The sequence below is a fragment of the Oryx dammah genome, unplaced genomic scaffold (assembly GCF_014754425.2).
Source record: "Oryx dammah isolate SB20612 unplaced genomic scaffold, SCBI_Odam_1.1 HiC_scaffold_21, whole genome shotgun sequence".
Classification (NCBI taxonomy): domain Eukaryota; kingdom Metazoa; phylum Chordata; class Mammalia; order Artiodactyla; family Bovidae; genus Oryx; species Oryx dammah.
This window is the reverse complement of record NW_024070205.1, coordinates 13,471,395-13,484,664: the sequence shown is the minus strand read 5'-3', so window position 1 is coordinate 13,484,664 and position 13,270 is coordinate 13,471,395. Positions and strand designations below refer to the sequence as shown.

The following is a 13,270-nucleotide window of genomic DNA, read 5'->3' as shown; positions in this document are numbered from 1 at the left end:
TATTAACAGCTGTATCTTAATAAAAAACAATATTGTGCACGTGCGCATGCCAAGTTGCTTCAGTGGTGTCCAACTCTTTGCAATTCTATGGACTCTAGCCCACTAGGCTCCTCTGTCCATGGGATTCTCCAGGCAAGAATACTGGAGTGGGTTGCCATGCCGTTCTCTAGGCAATCTTCCTAACCCAGGGATTGAACCCGCGTCTCTTACGTATCCTGCATTGACAGGCAGGTTCTTTACCACTAGTACCAGGTTCTTTACCACTAGTACCACCTGGGAAGCCAACAAACAAATATTCTTCTTAAACCAGTATCTATTAAAAAGGAATCTAAAGAAATAAAAAATATTCTCAAACTTCCTTGGTACTTCTAATACACAGAGGAACAGTAACAAAATAATGTATGTAAAGACTTGCCGAATTGTGAAATGGTATTTTTATAAAGTTCTTTTCTATGAATAGTATTATCATATCCACACAGAATATCAGAACTGCCTGACAAAAAATGATCACTGCTAAATTTAGAAAGGTTCTATTACAAAAAAAGATTGTGGCTATTTATCATCCACTAGAGAACCATACAGAAAACACCCCAAATGTCTTAAAAAATGCTAAACATTTTTAATGTTTGCTGAATAAAAATACAACATTTTGCAATTAGAGATGTTTAATAATGTAATGACAAACTTTAAAGTATATAATTACCCTACCACTGAAAAACCAATTAGCTTTGGAGGTAAATTCTTTATTTCTAAGAAAGAATCATCCTACTTAGTAAATTATTTCTCCTCTGTATTTTTTCTACAGTTAAAATTTAGGAATGGAACCAACCTTCATGGCTTGTTCAAGCTTAACGGATAAACTTGCCACAGCTTTCTGCGCACGCTCATACTCCTCACGTTGGCGTTTCAAAATTGGTGCTTTGGCTTCAACTTCTTTCACTATTTCATCTAGATACTTATTAATTCTTTTGTTTTCTAGTTTCTCCAAAAGCAGCTGATCCTGAGTTTCCACATAAGCATTATACAGCTGAAAGAAGAGAGATCATTTCAAATCCAAGCATAATATAGGCTGTATAGCTTCTTTACAAACATTCATCCAGCAATTATACACGATGGCAATGTTTACTATATGCTGCATAGAACCAGGAACCAAGAAAGCCTTCCCTCAAACGAGCCATTAATCATTTAACAACAAGAATAAGTTTTGGGGGGAGTAGGTGTCAGAGAGGTCTAAACACTTTTTGCTGATGGAAAAAAACAAGATTTGAGATCCTTCTTACCTCAGTTAACTTCATGCCAGGTTTCACTATCTTGGCTACAGCAGCTGCAGTAGGAGACATGGCTGCAAGCTCTTCTTCAGATAAGATGGCCCCTGTGCCAACACACAGAAATCTAATATACTTTTGGAAAATTTCAACCTAAACCCCAAAAAGATGTACTTTTCATTACAGGGGACTGGAATGCAAAAGAAGGCAGTCAAGAAACACCTGGACTAACAGGCAAATTTGGCCTTGGAATGCAGAATGAAGCAGGGCAAAGACTAATAGAGTTTTGCCAAGAAAATGCACTGGTAAGAGCAAACACCCTCTTCCAACAACACAAGAAAAGACTCTACATATGGACATCACCAGATGGTCAACACCAAAATGAGATTGATTATATTCTTTGCAGCCAAAGATGGAGAAGCTCTATACAGTCAACAAAAACAAGACCAGGAGCTGACTGTGGCTCAGATCATGAACTCCTTATTACCAAATTCAGACTCAAATTGAAGAAAGTAGGGAAAACCGCTAGACCATTCAGGTATGACCTAAATCAAATCCCTTATGATTATACAGTGGAAGTGAGAAATAGATTTAAGGGCCTAGATCTGCTAGATAGAGTGCCTGATGAACTATGGAATGCGGTTCGTGACATTGTACAGGAGACAGGGATCAAGACCATCCCCATGGAAAAGAAAGGCAAAAAAACAAAATGGCTGTCTGGGGAGGCCTTAGAAATAGCTGTGAAAAGAAGAGAAATGAAAAGCAAAGGAGAAAAGGAAAGATATAAGCATCTGAATGCAGAGTTCCAAAGAATAGCAAGAAGAGATTAAAAAAAGCCTTCCTCAGCGATCAATGCAAAGAAATAGAGGAAAACAACAGAATGGGAAAGACTAGAGATCTCTTTAAGAAAATTAGAAACACCAAGGGAACATTTCATGCAAAGATGGGCTCGATAAAGGACAGAAATGGTATGGACCGAACAGAAGCAGAAGATATTAAGAGGAGGTGGCAAGAATACAAAGAAGAACTGTATAAAAAAGATCTTCAGGACTCAGATAATCACGATGGTGTGATCACTCAGCTAGAGCCAGACACCCTGGAATGTGAAGTCAAGTTGGCCTTAGAAAGCATCACTACGAACAAAGCTAGTGGAGGTGATGGAATTCCAGTTGAGCTGTTTCAAATCCTGAACGATGATACTGTGAAAGTACTGCGCTCAATATGCCAGCAAATTTGGAAAACTCAGCAGTGGCCACAGGACTGGAAAAGGTCAGTTTTCATTCCAATCTCAAAGAAAGGCAATGCCAAAGAATGCTCAAACTACCACACAATTGCACTCATCTCACATGCTAGTAAAGTAATGCTCAAAATTCTCCAAGCCAGGCTTCAGCAATACGTGAACCATGAACTTCCAGATGTTCAAGCTGGTTTTAGAAAAGGCAGAGGAACCAGAGATCAAATTGCCAACATTCGCTGCATCATGGAAAAAGCAAGAGAGTTCCAGAAAAACATCTACTTCTGCTTTATTGACTATGCCAAAGCCTTTGACTGTGTGGATCACAATAAACTGTGGAAAATTCTGAAAGAGATGGGAATACCAGACCACCTGACCTGCCTCTTGAGAAATCTGTATGCAGGTCAGGAAGCAACAGTTAGAACTGGACATGGAACAACAGACTGGTTCCAAACAGGAAAAGGAGTGCGTCAAGGCTGTATATTGTCACCCTGCTTATTTAACTTATATGCAGAGTATATCATGAGAAATGTTGGACTGGAAGAAACAGAAGCTGGAATCAAGATTTCTGGGAGAAATATCAATCACCTCTGATATGCAGATGACACCACCCTTATGGCAGAAAGTGAAGAGGAACTCAAAAGCCTCTTGATGAAAGTGAAAGTGGAGAGTGAAAAGTTGGCTTCAAGCTCAACATTCAGAAAACGAAGATCATGGCATCTGGTCCCATCACTTCATGGAAAATAGATGGGGAAACAGTGGAAACAGTGTCAGATTTTCTTTTTCTGGGCTCCAAAATCACTGCAGATGGTGACTGCAGCCATGAAATTAAAAGACGCTTACTCCTTGGGATTTCCGCAATTTATTGTGATCCACATAGTCAAAGGCTTCTGGAACTCTCTTGCTTTTTCATGATCCAGCGGATGCTGGCAATTTGATCTCTGGTTCCTCTGCCTTTTCTAAAACCAGCTTGAACATCAGGAAGTTTACAGTTCACTTATTGCTGAAGCCTGGCTTGGAGAATTTTGAGCATTACTTTACTAGCGTGTGAGATGAGTGCAATTGTGTGGTAGTTTGAGCATTCTTTGGCATTGCCTTTCTTTGGGATTGGAATGAAAACAGTTAGAACTGGACATGGAACACCACACTGGTTCCAAATAGGAAAAGGAGTACGTCAAGGCTGTACATTGTCACCCTGCTTATTTAACTTATATGCAGAGTATATCATGAGAAACGTTGGACTGGAAGAAACAGAAGCTGGAATCAAGATTGCTGGGAGAAGTATCAATCACCTCTGATATGCAGATGACACCACCCTTATGGCAGAAAGTGAAGAGGAACTCAAAAGCCTCTTGATGAAAGTGAAATAGGAGAGTGAAAAGGTCGGCTTAAAGCTCAAATTCAGAAAACGAAGATCATGGCATCCGGTCCCATCACTTCATGGGAAATAGATGGGGAAACAGTGGAAACAGTGTCAGACTTTATTTTTTTGGACTCCAAAATCACTGCAGATGGTGATTGCAGCTATGAAATTAAAAGACGCTTACTTCTTGGGAGAAAAGTTATGACCAACCTAGACAGCATACTGAAAAGCAGAGATATTACTTTGCCGACTAAGGTCCGTCTAGTCAAGGCTATGGTTTTTCCAGTAGTCGTGTATGGATGCAAGAGGTGGACTGTGAAGAAGGCTGAGTGCCGAAGAATTGATGCTTTTGAACTGTGGTGTTGGAGAAGACTCTTGAGAGTCCCTTGGACTGCAAGGAGATCTAACCAGTCCATTCTGAAGGAGATCAACCCTGGGATTTCTTTGGAAGGAATGATGCTAAAGCTGAAACTCCAGTACTTTGGCCACTTCATGCGAAGAGTTGACTCATTGGAAAAGACTTTGATGCTAGGAGGGATTGGGGGCAGGAGAAGGGCATGACTGAGGATGAGATGGCTGGATGGCATCACTGACTCGATGGATGCGAGTCTTAGTGAACTCCAGGAGTTGGTGATGGACAGGGAGGCCTGGCGTGCTGCGATTCATGGGGTTGCAAAGAGTTGTGACACGACTGAGCTACTGAACTGAACTGAACTGAAAGCCATTAATGTTTCTCACAAAACAAGCAAAAAGTGACACCTATTGTACATTATGCATCAATTCCTATGAAGACTTTAAAATATGACAACAAATAATCATTTAACACAATTCTAAAGACCATGCAGCATTAATAGTTAAAACTATTCTGGAAACTAACATACAATCATGTGTGATCAAATGGTACTTACACCTGAGAATGAGAAACACTATTAGTGAAGTTAAGTGAGGACTACGTAGGAAAGTTCCAGTATTTCTAGCCTGTAATAAGCCATCTATTAACCCGTACCTTTACGTTTTGTGGCAGAAAGCAGGTCATTTGCATTCTCTAATTCCTTCTCTAATTTCCTTATTTTTTCAAGCATTTCTTTTTCCATTCGATCTTTAGATTCTTCCACCTCTATGATATGTTCTTGAAATCCTTTACTGGCTAACAACATGATAGAGACAGAATTACCAAAAACAGAGTTTATAAAATGTAATAGAATAGTCATTATTTTTCCCTTCAGCAGACAATATTAAATTCTACAGATGCTGTGGTTGATAGTTATTACTCAATGGAAGCTCTTAATGTACTTATAAATCCTGAGGTGTGTAGCCTAGTGAATCTATTTCTTCTTTTGCTATCTCTGTTGTAAAAGTGGGAAACTAGGGGAACTCAAACTGTAAAACAATGGCTCTAAGTATTTCTTTGGCTTAATCTGATCTTAGATGTATAGAACACAAGAAATAACTGGGAAAGATCATACATAAATAACTTACATTTTTAAAAAAGCACCCCAAAGACTTTAAAATACACTTTATAACTTAAAAAGTAATACTTACTTATGGATTAAGACAGTATCCAAACTATAAACCCATATGTATTAACATTTATCAAAGTAAATGTTTCAAAAATGGAAGAAAAACTTCCTATTAGAAATCAGAACACATGTAAGGCTAGTAGATGCAAAAAACAGGAAAACATTAGCTACCTATGTTTTCAAATACACTATTTGCTGAAACAGAATTTAAAATTTGATCTAAGCATCTTTCTTATATATCAAATTTTGTCCCTAATAAAGTTAATATGACCTCTAAATCTACACAAGGGCAAAGAAAACAGTACCTTCTTTCTAAAAACAAAATCTTCCATGATTGAAAAGTCTTACCTTCTCCAGTTGACTTCAAAAGTCTGTGTAGCTGGTCCACTGCTCGGGTCAGTTCATTGCTCTTTGCCTCTGAATCATCAGCAGCACTCTAAAATTTAATCTTAAAAGAGTTACCCAATATCCATTAATGCAACATTAGGGCACAAAAATGCATGGTAAAGTACTTACCTTGTAAAGGTTAGAGAGTTTTATGTGAGCATTTAATTCATTGTGGAATTTCTCTTCCATACTAGCCTGCTGTTCCTTGGCCTGAAAAACAAAAACAAAACCCTAAAAAACCAATTATGAGAGTCTCATCTAAACTGAATTTAGAATGCTTACCAAATGCCAAGATAAAAAATTCAGTTTTGAAAGTAGAGGTAAAGATTAAAACACCACTAAAATTAAAATCAGTTGTCATGATAGGGATGAATTACCTTAAGGATAAAATCTTTAATATTTTTATCTTAAAGCAGAATAGTTAAATGTCATTAAAATTAACCATACTTATTTTTAGATAGTACTTTAGGTGTGGTATACAACTGACTCTAGTGATTTTAGCCTAACTATAACATATAAAAGTGTTCTAGATATTTTATGGTGTTAGGAACAGTGCAAAACATGCAATCATTTTACAAATTAACAGGTTCTGGAGTGTTTTCATAAAAGAGACATTTTTAAAGGGGTCAGGCTGTGGTTTTTCCAGTGGTCATGTATGGATGTGAGAGTTGGACTATAAAGAAAGCTGAGCGCAGAAGAATTGATGCTTTTGAACTGTGGTGTTGGAGAAGACTCTTGAGAGTCCCTTGGACTGCAAGGAGATCCAACCAGTCCATTCTAAAGGAGTCCAGCCCTTGGTGTTCTTTGGAAGGAATGATGCTAAAGCTGAAACTCCAGTACTTTGGCCACCTCATGCGAAGAGTTGACTCATTGGAAAAGACTCTGATGCTGGGAGGGATTGCGGGCAGGAGGAGAAGGGTATGACAGAGGATGAGATGGCTGGATGGCATCATGGACTCGATGGATGCGAGTCTTAGTGAACTCAGGGAGCTGGTGATGGACAGGGAGGCCTGGCGTGCTGCGATTCATGGGGTCGCAAAGAGTCGGAGAAACTGAGTGACTGAACTGAACTGAACTGATACCTCTTTCAGTTTGGTCAACAGATCCTCCACATGCTTTTGAAGATTCTCATTTGATGCTTTCAGGCCATTCATCTGTTCTTCCATTCTAGAAACCTAGAAACAAAAATGCAGAGTTGGGTGGGTGGTGGGGGTGGTAGTGGATACTGTATTAACTGAAATTAATTTGATATAAAGTTTCACTGCAAAGTAAAAGCAAAATAATCCCCACCTACCAAAAAAGCATTTTAATGGACCTCCCTGGTGGTCCAGTGGTTAACAATCCACCTGCCAATGCAGGGGACACAGGTTTGATCCCTGGTGTAGAAGGACTCCACATGCCATGTGGCTGCTAAGCCTATAGGCCACAACTACCAAGCTGACATTCTAGAGCCTGTGAGCTGCAAGCAGAGTGGCCCCCACAAGCTGCAACTAGGGAAAGCCTGCTTGCAACAATGAAAACCCAACATCCCCCAAAATGAATAATTATTTTTTAAAAAAGCATTTAATATAAAATATGAATGCTTAAGAAAATGAAAAATATGAATGCTTAAGAAAATGAAAAGTAACAGCTCATACAAGAACACGTTTGGATCTAGCTCACAGAATCTAACCACCACTTCTTAAACATGTATGCTAGGGAAGATACACTATAAGTCAGAAGATATTATCAAAATTCATCAAAGAATATCTTAAGTTCTTTATTTAAATGCACTTGGTTAATTTTTGAGGCCAACTGTTTATGTGTTATATCTTCCACATTTGAATCCCTAATCTTACAAAATATTTAATTTGGTATTCCACTAAATAAATTTTTATAAGTTGGCACACAAACCTAAGTTGTAACCAACAACTTACATTTTGGTAAGTTTACTAACTTACCTCCTCTTTTTTGTTTTCAAGATTACATTTAAGCTCTAGAATTTCATTTCCTTTTTCTCTGCCGAGAGCCAGAAGTTCATCAGTTTTGGTTTTCAACTCTGTATTGAGCCAAGTATTCTGATTATGTAACAACTCCTTTTCTTGCTCTAAGCGCTTTTCTCGATACTAAGGAAATCCGAGAAAAAAAGGTTTATGGTGAAAGATTAATATATGGTTATTCAAAAGATTTTGTGTGTAGCTAAGGGACAAAAGCAGAATTTTATTTTACAATAGAAATAAGTATATGCATGTATTCTTAACAGAAAACAGAACCAGATAAACACTATATGAAATTTAAATATCCCATAAACAAAATAGTTCAATCAAAATTGTCTTAAAACTTAATCCTCTGATATTAAAAAAATATAGCTTTTAATTATTTTATAGCTAATTTGCCTATACTTAAAATATAATTTAGGTGAGTATAAAGCAAACATTGTATTTTTTACATTAGAAATTACTTGTTTCTCACCTTAACAGAAACATCAGAAGCTTGAAGTTCATCCAGTTTTAACTGAAGCTCACCCTTTGTTGCATTGCTTTCCTTAAATTTTTCGTTTAGTCGTTTAAAGTCCTCTAGAAAGGTCAGGAGAGAACGGGAAGATGATTAATTAATGCTCAGAGGAACCAAATATCACAGATGCATCTCTAGGAATATAAATATTTAAATAAATAGTTCTCAATTCTACTATTTTAACTTGCTTTTGCCAAGCTTAATCACAAATTTAATTTTAAATGAAACCAAATTCATGCATCCAACCAAATATGCAAATTATACTGGTTATATTAAATGCAATGTGTAAAGTTAAATATACAATATTAACATTAATTTCCTCATATTAACCAAAAGTTTATTAAAAATTCACAAATTAGCCATTTCTTAAGTTAAAAAGCAACTATATATATCAAAAATTTATACTCAAAACCAGCCAGGATATATGTGTAATTTTTCTTATATTCCTTACATCAGGTTTTTATGAGAAAACTTAATTTTACCTACCCACTAATTGATCAAAAGTAACTTTTTTTCTGAGACTGGTTACCAAATTGACTATTATTATATAGTAAAATAAATATTTATTCTTTCTTTGGGAGAAATAAAATTTCTCAAAACTCTTAGAAAAAGCACCCAAAGGGAACTGGATACCATTAAACTGCTTAAGAGTCACATTTATTTAAATACATCAACTATATTATATATTATATTCTATATTCTTGCTTCCTAATTCCTTTGGTCTGCCCTTTCAAATATGGGCTCTCCTTTTAGGTCCCTAAATTGAATGCTTGTGGACAGCTTTATCAGTAAGGATGCCTGTACAAAATGAAGGCGTTCAGCCTCTACAACCAAACATCTAAACAAGTTCCCAGTTTCGATACTATAAACCATATTGTGGTACATAAACCTTGGTCCAAATTCTTTGAGATGATTTTCATTTGCGTACTTGTCTGTGGCATTCTTTAAGTACTTAGAATGATCTGATACATTACTCTGAAATGTACTCTTAGCTATGACAAACACCAGCCAATAGAAATGGACTGGGCATTAAATCTTAGCTCTATTAGAAGAGAAAGAGTGAAGTTAGAAGTTAAAGGTATTTCTTCATACCTGTTAAATATTCAAGTTCTTGAGATAGTCTCTCATTGGTTCTAATTAAATCTCTTTTCTCAGCTTCCAATTCTTCCTTCGTCCTTGTAAACTGGCTCTGTTACATAAAGGAATAAGCATAATATATTTAAATAAGAAAATCAAATTGATCAATTATAAAGAAATGAACATGAAATTGGCATTTTAATTATCATTAGCTGTGGTTTAAATTTGCTTGATTTTCTTCCTCGTGGCTTATACATCAAAATGTTTAAAAATTACCCACAATCTCAACACTTCTGTTCATATTCTAGATTTTTTAAATTACTTTTCCTAGATTCACAAAAATAACTTCCAACCTGGATGGGAGAGGGACTTGGGGAAGAATGGGTACATGTTTATGTATGGCTGGATTCCTATGCTATTTACCTGAAAATATCACTATATTGTTTGTTAATCGGTTATATGCCAAAACAAAATAAAAAGTTAAAAAAAAAATTTTCCATGTCAGTTTCTAATCACTTGGAAGTGTCATATAGTTATATAATTACTTCAACAAGCCTTTATAGGAAACTTGATTTACTTCTAATTTTTCTGTCATAAAATAAAACTGACGACTATCACTGCATCCTGGTTCAAATTATTTCTCAAGAAATAGGCCCAGAAATGGAATCTTAAAACCCTTAATATATTTTGACAAATTACTTGGTAGCAAGACAATGGCAATTTATAGGCATTTAAGTCATAACTGCCCATTTCAAGCCACTTATGCCAGAACTGAAGATTATGCTTAAAAAATAAACAGAGAAAAAAAGAAAAACCAATGTTAACATGGGGAGGTGAAAAACAATAATATCCTGTTACATTATCTGCATTTTCCTGATTATGAGCGAAGCAGAATAACATATCATATTGTTATTGGCTATTTGTACAGCTTCCTATGTTTTTAAAAACTCCCTTGCCCATTTTCCCCCTTGAATGGTTTTCTTATAATTTGAAAGTAGTCATGTATTAAAGATATATATATATATGTGTATGTATATATATATATATATATATATAGTCATATTTTTAATGAGAAAATACTTTTTGGTGATTCTATTCGTTCTTTCTATGCAGAAAATTTTACATTTCTATTGAATCAAGTCTATTACTCTTTCCGACTATAAATACTTTCTGTATGTATTTCTTAACCTCAAATCAAAAGCAAATTTTTAAAAAAGCAATGGCAAGAGTCTGAAGGTCTATCTGGTCAAAGAATCACTGCGTATGATCACTTTATTAAACAAACTGGCCTGCAATCCTTGTGATCACCATCAATCTGTTATTCTTAATCACTACTCTAAAGAAATGATTATCAGTGTAGATTCACCCATATCCCCAGTTGCACTGAAATACTTGAAATAATGCCTGGGCAACAGTAAGCGTTAAATAGGTAATTTCCAAAAGAACGGTAGGTAAGTAGGTGAGTGGGTGGATGGATATAGATGGTTCTATGAACGCCTGGGCTTCCCTGGTGGCTCAGAGGGTAAAGAATCTGCCTGCAATGTGGGAGACCTGGGTTCGATCCCTGGTTTGGGAAGATCCCCTGGAGGAGGGCATGGCAACTCACTTCAGTATTCTTGCCTGGAGAATCCCATAGACAGAGGAGCCTGGTGGGCTACAGTCCATGTGGTCACAAAGAGTGGGAGGCAACGGAGCAACTAGGCACATACAGCCTGAATGTCTACCCTACTTACAAATTTATGGCATTTTAGTTACAATGCAAAAAGAACCGCTTTTTAAAAATCATGACTTAAGAGCTACACAGCTAATAGCAAATGTGTTTTTTTTTTTCATATCAAGTGCTCATATTTTCCAATATGTAAAAGGAATGTCCAATTAATCATTACAACATAAAATCCCACTAAGAAATTTATGTATACACATTTTTGTTAGTAGCTTCTCCTAATTGAACATATTTCATCTTCCCACTGACTAAAAGAACAATAAGCACAATTAGAACAGAAAAATTCCTCAAGTATCATGTTCACAATTAGCTTTATTCACAGGAATAACTATTACCTGAATGGCAATATTGCGATCCTGAGCAACTTCAAGTTCCTTGTTTTTCTCGGTAAGTGCCTTCAATTGACTGTCTGGATAAAAGGAATTTTATGAATGTCACACACGTAAGCTTAGAATCTGCAATGACAGTTTTTATTCAACTGTCACCCATACACACTTTGAAATTAAGAAACTGAGTTTCAGAAAGGTTGAGTTGTACAGCATTGCATTTCAAATTCTTAAGTACAACCCAAATTTACTGCATTTCTAGCACAACTTTTAAAATAAGCTATCCTGTTTCCAAAATCATATTTGCAATCATTCTAGCCAACATTCTTAGGAGAAAGTATTTGCAATTACTCATTTCCTTATTTTTCAATGACATCTTCTAAGTCAATCATAAAAAACTGAACTATATTTACAAATTTAATAATTAAGTACAAAAAGACAAAAGTCAAGAGACCAAATATTTAAACCACATAAAGTGTGTACAGAATACATCACAATAACAGATAAGTGTAATTCAGCTGGTTTATGGCCTTAAGAAGGAAGAGCTACACGTAATTTTACATATATATAATTCAGCTATACTGAAATGCAGCTATACTGAATTTTCAGTCCTAGGATCTCCACCCATAATGTGTTACCTCCCCTTATAGTTTCTGTTTTAAATGTATGTCGATAATTAGGAAGAATACACGTTCTGAAATTTTCTTCCACTAAAACACCTATTATGTACTAGTGATTTAATGAGCAGTTACTACTATTTCCAAGTTAAACTGGCTTATTAAAAGAAAGAAAAATTCTGCTAATTTAGTCTAGATTTTCTATATAATTTTAATGCTATTTACAGCTTTCTAAACTTACAAATTCAGAATAACCTACAAAAAAAAAAAAACAAAAAACCTGTACAACCAGCAAAGTGTGTCTATCTAGGTTTATCCCCATCTTCTCCTCCCTCTCCCCTTTCCAGATTTCATATAAGCTGTGATCAGTCATTTTCTTGAAATTTTTTAGCACTATTGCTCTACAAACCTTTTATTTTCTATGCCAAGATAAAACAATATACAGGTGATGAGTCACATGCAGCTACTCAGTAACTATTTATACTCTCATTACAAATGTATACATACCATCATATGTATACATCATGTTTAAAAAATGAGATGTGCCAAAATTAGCCAAAAAGAATTTCAACTCAAACATACAGCCAGTGGGCATGGACTCAGTTAAGAAGACTGATGCTTCAGCTTTTCTCTTATTAGCTTCTTGCATTCCCAATCAAATTAAAATCCAGCTGTATCTAGTAATAAATATTATGATGTCCCTACTCTATAAAGATCTTCCTACTTTTTTTCTACTGCAAACCAAGCACATAAAACACATCATCTTTGAGATCTTATGTATTTTCAGGACTTACAGCAACAGCAGCGATGTAAGAAAACTTATGAAGAAAACTGGCTGCTCAGCTTTCAAGGAAATTACACATTAAAGCTGAAATTACATCCTTAGATTTATAAATATTTATAAAAATTATGAGAGTTAAAACACAAATATTATAATAGAACTAATAGGCTTTAATTTTTCAACATATTAAGTCACTCTCCACTTTTTCAGTTGCATAGCGCTTTAGCCTTTTCAAAATGCTTTCATACATACCTCACTTGACATACACAGTTGTCGGAAGTAGACAGATAAGCGGTCCTAGCCATTTTGTAAACAATAAACACTATCATGATTTATACGACAAAAGAGCTTTTAACAGCAGTCAGAACTAGAACCCATACCTCCTGACCAACAAGCCCTGTACTCTTTCAATGTCTTTACTGCTGAATGAAAAAGAAAAACCCTAATATTACCATAAATTAAAATAAGGACAATTTTCATATAT

At 35.7% G+C, this 13,270-nt stretch overlaps 1 protein-coding gene across 1 annotated transcript in view; it reads right to left on the bottom strand.

Moving 5' to 3' along the window:
• TPR (translocated promoter region, nuclear basket protein) overlaps positions 1-13,270 on the bottom strand; it is a 67,331-nt gene that overhangs the window by 52,003 nt on the left and 2,058 nt on the right. Inside the window, exons 3-12 of the mRNA XM_040263798.1 lie at positions 11,398-11,471; positions 9,355-9,451; positions 8,221-8,324; positions 7,710-7,874; positions 6,852-6,944; positions 5,899-5,979; positions 5,731-5,818; positions 4,869-5,009; positions 1,281-1,372; positions 830-1,027 (exon numbers count right to left, since the gene is read on the bottom strand). Coding sequence (XP_040119732.1) covers positions 830-1,027; positions 1,281-1,372; positions 4,869-5,009; positions 5,731-5,818; positions 5,899-5,979; positions 6,852-6,944; positions 7,710-7,874; positions 8,221-8,324; positions 9,355-9,451; positions 11,398-11,471 — 1,133 coding nt within the window. The remainder of the gene's footprint in view (positions 1-829; positions 1,028-1,280; positions 1,373-4,868; positions 5,010-5,730; positions 5,819-5,898; positions 5,980-6,851; positions 6,945-7,709; positions 7,875-8,220; positions 8,325-9,354; positions 9,452-11,397; positions 11,472-13,270) is intronic.